The 6,123-nt window shown below is 40.9% G+C and overlaps 1 protein-coding gene and 1 long non-coding RNA gene across 2 annotated transcripts; one reads left to right on the top strand and one right to left on the bottom strand.

Annotated features, from left to right (window-relative positions):
- Positions 1-1,578: 1,578 nt before the first annotated feature.
- Positions 1,579-5,035, bottom strand: LOC138405638 (uncharacterized). The gene is made up of 3 exons (XR_011239435.1): positions 4,899-5,035; positions 4,686-4,803; positions 1,579-2,688 (listed from the first exon to the last, which is right to left on the bottom strand). It is a non-coding gene; the product is annotated as an uncharacterized lncRNA (long non-coding RNA).
- Positions 4,148-6,123, top strand: ptger2b (prostaglandin E receptor 2b (subtype EP2)). The gene is made up of 2 exons (XM_020091696.2): positions 4,148-5,051; positions 5,715-6,123. The coding sequence occupies exons 1-2, from the start codon at positions 4,254-4,256 to the stop codon at positions 5,952-5,954; spliced, it is 1,038 nt and encodes a 345-aa protein (XP_019947255.2). The 5' UTR covers positions 4,148-4,253; the 3' UTR covers positions 5,955-6,123.

The following is a 6,123-nucleotide window of genomic DNA, read 5'->3' as shown; positions in this document are numbered from 1 at the left end:
GGGGCACACAGCGCCCCTGCAGGACGCCCCTGCACCAGTGTCTGATCCGGGCTTCAGGGGAGACAGCACAGACGCACACTCTCAAATAAAGAGCCCTTCCTTCTCCTCGCATAAAGATACACACCACACGTGTGCTGCTATATGAGGCTAACGCAGTGCAACCATAGACCCTATACGAAAAGTGCAACACAGCAGACAGACTCCCACCTGTGGCATTATGAGGTTGATATGGCTCACAACTTAGATAAGATAAGATAAGACGTGTTTTCTTTATTAGTCCCACAATACTATGTGGTTTATGATCAGAACAATAAAGTGCATATGGCTGATTAGAGTAGATCAGTGTGGTCAAGGTGGCTCCTTTCACTTTTACACATTTGCAGTATAAACCTAATTGCCTAATTTCCCTTTGGGGAGGAATAAAGTAATCTATCTATCTATCTATCTATCTATCTATCTATCTATCTATCTATCTATCACACAACACTGTTCCATCAAACCTTCTAACTTTGGGTACTTCACGAGAAAGTATCCACCACGCTAATCCACTGATTTACAGAGCATCTGATAAACAGTGGGAGAGTTTATCACACTAACAAACATCACAACTATTACTTCTTCATTTCAATTCAGTAACGTGGCATAGGCCAGTGCATACAGTATTTACACATTTATTTGAATGGTAGTTTACTCAACCTCAACAAACTACAGAATAATTTAATAAAATGAACAGCTGTAGTACTGACAGAGCCAAACATTACTTCAGGTTATATTGTTGGGCTGTTGTACAAAGTTCAGTGTGTTTGTGGAGACTTCTTCTTTCTGGTTTACTTTCTCATTGACTCAATTTGCAGAAGTCTGACTCCATTGAAATTGTTAATTTTGCTGCATCTTTTAAAGTTCAATCTTATTTTAAAGAAGTTTGCTGAAGTTTGACTAAATACTTATTTGTTGACTGGTCTGGACTAAAACTATTTTTTTAAATTATTTACTTTGACTAACAGTGTACTAAAATGCCCAGCACATTAGGTACGCGTAAAATGAATCAGTTAAAAAGTAAAGGTCCTGAATGAGTGACTATATAGGTTGATGTCAGTTAAAACAAGGATTTCAGGATTAGTATAACAAATAACACCTCTGAGGTGGAGGGAACAGGAGTTTATAACTGTGAAATGAGGATCCATGGAGCAGTATTTTTAATAATGGACTGTTTCTCTTACCCTCTCTGCCTCTCTCTCTACTGAACCTCCCACCAATATGTTGGGTGTCATGAGATCCCAGAGACCTAAGCATTGAATGCTGGGTCCCTGACATAGTGATATTTCGCAAAACAAAGCACCTTGTGGTTGAATTTTGAAAATCCTACCAATTTTTCTTCCCCTTTCGCTGTTTTTGTCATGGGGGACTGATAGCACAGCAGGGAGGGAGCAGAGTAGCTATGCATTTAATGAGCAGATATCTGATTATTTATACTGCACTCCCATATGTGACTGCTTTTGTTTACTGGTGTGCTGCCTTATCTTTGTTCCTTTTGCTCAAACCGTGTCCCCCCGACACAAAGGAAGAGAGGTGTCTAAATCATTATGGAGGGAATTTTATTTTTCTATTTGTTGAATGTTAATGAAGCATTAGATATATCAAAACGAGCAAAATAGCACAGAACACAGGCTAAACCAAAAGTCAAGGTTTTCAGAAGCAGTGGACTCATGAATAAAAATACCTTCAACTACCTACAAACACCATTAAAAGACTCTCCACATCTACTTATTCAGCTCCTACAATTATATTTTGTGTCAGTTTAGTTGAGAAATACTGAATTCTTAAGTATTCGTTTTTATTGGGCTAAATTAAAAAACATTTTACATATTGAATAATTACAATTATCTTGTAAAAGCCACAATTAGAGTATGTCCTTTTGACTGTTTTCAGAGGGAGCCCCCTACAGTTAGCCCAGCAGAACAGTTCTCAAAAATACAATTAGTCCTAAAAAAAAACTGAACCGCATCTCACTATCCCATCTCACTGTTAGATGGTGATTACATAGTGAGCAGACCACTGTGAAAGACTGAAACCATGAGTCTGTGTCTGTGAGAGGACCAGGAACAGGTAGGGAGGCTCAGGTGGATGAGGTGAATGAGACAAGGAAAAAGTGAGGGGATATCTGATGGACAAATGAAGAATGACTAATGTGGGGAAATAAATGACATAACACATTGAAGGTGCATTGGAAGCAACTGCATGTTCAGTGATTTGCTCAAAAATACATCCATATGTGGACAGGGAAGTGCATCAGAAGATTAAGCCACTGCTCATACCTCTGTGCCAAAGAGGTCCTGTGTTGATGAAATAGTAAAATTTTGATTCTGAAGCAGAACTCAGAGAAAAAGTATTCAAATGTTGAGAAGCAGATTTGTTGCAGAAATGGGTTAGCATCAGTTTGGGAGTGAGAGGGCTGATGGAGTAGGTACAGGGAAGAACAAGATCAGGCTGAGTTCAGGCAAACACAACAAAACAAAGCTAGAAAAAAAAAGTGTAAGGCCTTTGTGTTAGCACCACATCGGTGAACTGAGCAATCTGGTGGAGACTGGAGTGTAGATCCAGGACAAGCAGGAAAGACTGGAATGGCTATGCCCAAACAGACAAGCTCCTCGGAAGGTTCCATTTCATAAGTTGTTTTGAAGTTGGAATCTGAAAATACATGCGTTATATATGTGTTTAGAGCATTTAAACAACACATTGACACTTCTTTCTAATATTTGCGCAATAACAAATAGCAATGAAAAAGGATAAGGTATGACAAACGCATGATTATTTCTTTCTTTCTATAAAATGTATTGTGTATATACTGTGTAGTACAAAAGTATAGTTTGTGGACAAAGAAACTCAGCCCCATATCATCAGCTCTTCCTGACCTTTTAGGTTGGATAAGAGTTAAGGGGTGAATTCAAACTTTTTTTCACTTTCTTTCAAGTTAAGCTGGACGATCTCACTGATCCAGTCAGAATGGAATCTTCCTCCAGCACTGTTCACAACTCTTGAGGAGAGCAGGCCCATTACTGGGTGATGGAAAGGTGGTGTTGGGACACAGAGGCTGAGACGTCAGGTTCTAGAGTATGGTGGTTGGACCTCTTTGTGTCTTGGCAGCAAGCGTAATATGAGAAAAGGAAATCAATCTATTTCATGTGGTCAGAGTATTCAGCCTCTGAGCTTATGTTCTTCAAGACCTATTTTCATTCTAAGAGGATAAATAGCAACTGCAGCAAAATCCTGTGGTCGTAGATAACAAAGTACAACAAAGATTCTCAGTCATCCAGGCCATTGTATTTTCAGAAGTTGTACAAGTGTATGTAGGCAACTGGACTTGCTCGTGTTTCTTCATGTTTCACTTCTCATCCAAGGGGCTTCTTCAGCTCTAACTGATTAAATTGAATAAGCCTCTTGGAAGAGAGGTGAAGAATCTTCAAGAAACACAAGCAAGTCCAGTTGCCTACCCTTTATTTTGAATACCCCCAAAATAAAACTTTAATTATTGTATCATGCCTTTAATTATAACCAGTGAAAAGCATTCTGTAGCACTGGTTGTGATTTACCAATCATTTAAATAATTTCAAAGTACCAGACCTATTTCAGTTTTTTAGCTTACAATGCAAATTTTGGGTGCTGCAAAAATCTTGGTCAATGGCGCCATCCAGAGGACACAGTCTGCCACAAAAACAGCAATCATTTCTTTCTCTGAAAATGAAATTGCAACTCATATACAAAACTACATGAATAGACAGAACTGACATCGTAATACGAGTGGTAGCATTTTCCATGTACTCAAATGTGCAGACAAATCAAGGTGATTTAGGAGCCATGGACTTCCACTTACAGGTATCTAACTAACAGAGTTGTGGATTGACCCCCCCGGATGTAAATCTAAAGTTTTTAAATATAAAGGATCCATTCTATGGTAAAGAAAACAACAATTCATACAATTTAGATTATTACACACGTGAAAACATCACTAGGATTATTTTATATTCAGTTTCTGCCAATAGATCCCGTTCACCTGAATCTTACTCACTGAACCTTTAACTCTTAGCTTTATCAATGAACCACGATTTAAGCCTAAACTTGAAGAGAGTGAGTCTAGGGTTAGGGTTAGAGCCTGAGAGCTCTTTGAGGGGCGGGACGCGAGCTCAGTGGTTGCAGCGTGTGCGCTGACTTCCAGGACTTCACCGCTGAACACTCGCTCTCCTCGTGTATTCTTAATGTCTCCGGGAAACAACTCCACAGATCACATCCATTGCCTCCACACTGGCGTCGTGCATTCTGGAAAGCCTATTATGTCGGCGTCGATGTTCTCGGCCGCTGTGGTGGGCAATATCGTGGCACTGCTCCTGTTACAGGTTCGGCGCCGGAGGACCAACCGGTCCCTTTACCAGGTTCTGGTCACTGCGCTTCTCGTGACAGACCTGCTCGGCTCCCTGTCTGTCAGCCCTGTTGTGCTGTCCGCTCATGTTCAGAAGAAAACACTGGTGGGGATGAGTGCGAACAATGAGCTGTGCTTCTACTTTGGCTTCAGTATAACCTTTCTGAGCCTATCCACACTGGGCATCCTATGCGTAATAGCGCTCGAGCGCTACCTCGCCATTGGCCACCCTTACATTTACGAGCAGCACTTAACCACACGCTCTACTTACATTGCCATTACGCTCATCTACCTGGGCAGCATGTTTTTCAGCATCACTCCTTTCCTGGGTTTTGGTGAATACGTGCAGTACTGCCCGGGGACCTGGTGCTTCCTAAAGATGAGTGACTCTGTCGGAAAGGATAAAACTTACGCCGTTTTTTACGCATCTCTCATCGTCATCATGGGCTCTACGACAGTGGTGTGCAATGCATCTGTCATTTACCTCTTGATAATGATGCACAGGAGGGGTAAACTCCGCCGGCGCCGCGTGTCTGCGCCCTCCCGGCACAAAAGGTCCATGACGGAGGAGGTGGCGCATCTGCTTCCACTTGTTGTCATCACTGTTGTCTTCATCTGCTGCACCTCTCCCATAGTGGTAAGAGCTCTAATGGTTAACATCTTAACAACAGTGTGATTCATCCATAGGTATCAACAAGAAACCAATAAAACACGGACTGTTCTTGCCTATGGTTCTTGCTGGTATAGAGTATATTGCCAGGAAACAAAAGAAACACAGATATCTCTGTTTTATCTTTTCCAGGTTTATATGCTGCTGTATTAGCATTTAATGCTTCATCACTCTACCTCACAGAGAAATGTATACTAGAGCAAGTTATATGATGATATAATTATTGGTTTGCAGATTTGGATTTCACTTACTAAATATTTGCTTAATTCACATTTAACACATTATTAGATGAACCTATGCAACAATTTCAAAAGTGCACCTCCATCTCTACCAGCTCCCACATGACAATACTGCTTAATACTGCATATAAAATGGTAACAATAATATCATACACTATCCTTCGCAATATAACACTGCACTCCACACAATGTGCATGTTGCTCTGTATGCTGGATTGTTGAGAAACATATAACAGCTGAGGGGAACTGCATTTAAAACACTTTAAAGTCTATAGGCTCTGAGTACACCGTAAACTGTCCTCACAGTAAAGCTTTGTTGTTATGCATTGTTGCACAGTTCTCACTTTTGATTGTATTCTGTTATAATACTGTATTTCTCCCCCCCCCCCAAGCTCACGGTGTACATAAACCTAAGAAGTACCCATAAAGAGCTTGCCACAGAGGATCTCGGGGCTCTCCGTTTGCTGTCATTTCACTCCATCATTAACCCGTGGGTTTTCATCATCCTCCGCCCCTCTGCTCTGAAAATGATTTGGAAGAAGCTGCACAAACCACAGAGGTCCAAACAAACTGGAGGCCATGCTATACAGCTCCAGAAACAGGAAAATGAGGACAACAGTGGACATGGATGAGTTGCACAAGGCCCTTGCATCATATTCTCTTTCTGAGTGTGGCTGAAGTGAACTGAAGAAAAGCTAAAAACCGACCAGAGCAGATGTTGCCATATATAGGAAGTTAATATATTAATCGGTGGGTCATTACGCCAAGGTTTTGTTGCTAATAAATCCAGAAATTTCTGTG

Source organism: Paralichthys olivaceus, chromosome 19 (assembly GCF_024713975.1).
Source record: "Paralichthys olivaceus isolate ysfri-2021 chromosome 19, ASM2471397v2, whole genome shotgun sequence".
NCBI classification, from domain to species: domain Eukaryota; kingdom Metazoa; phylum Chordata; class Actinopteri; order Pleuronectiformes; family Paralichthyidae; genus Paralichthys; species Paralichthys olivaceus.
The sequence above is the reverse complement of the archived record's forward strand: the minus strand, read 5'-3'. Positions and strand labels throughout refer to the sequence as shown.

Bases quoted from the DNA above. Each gene is read 5' to 3' on its own strand.
- ptger2b (XM_020091696.2), top strand. From the start codon at position 4,254: ATGTCTCCGGGAAACAACTCCACAGATCACATCCATTGCCTCCACACT. The intron at 5,052-5,714 runs GTAAGAGCTCTA...CCCCCCCCCAAG, and splicing joins GCTGCACCTCTCCCATAGTG to CTCACGGTGTACATAAACCT.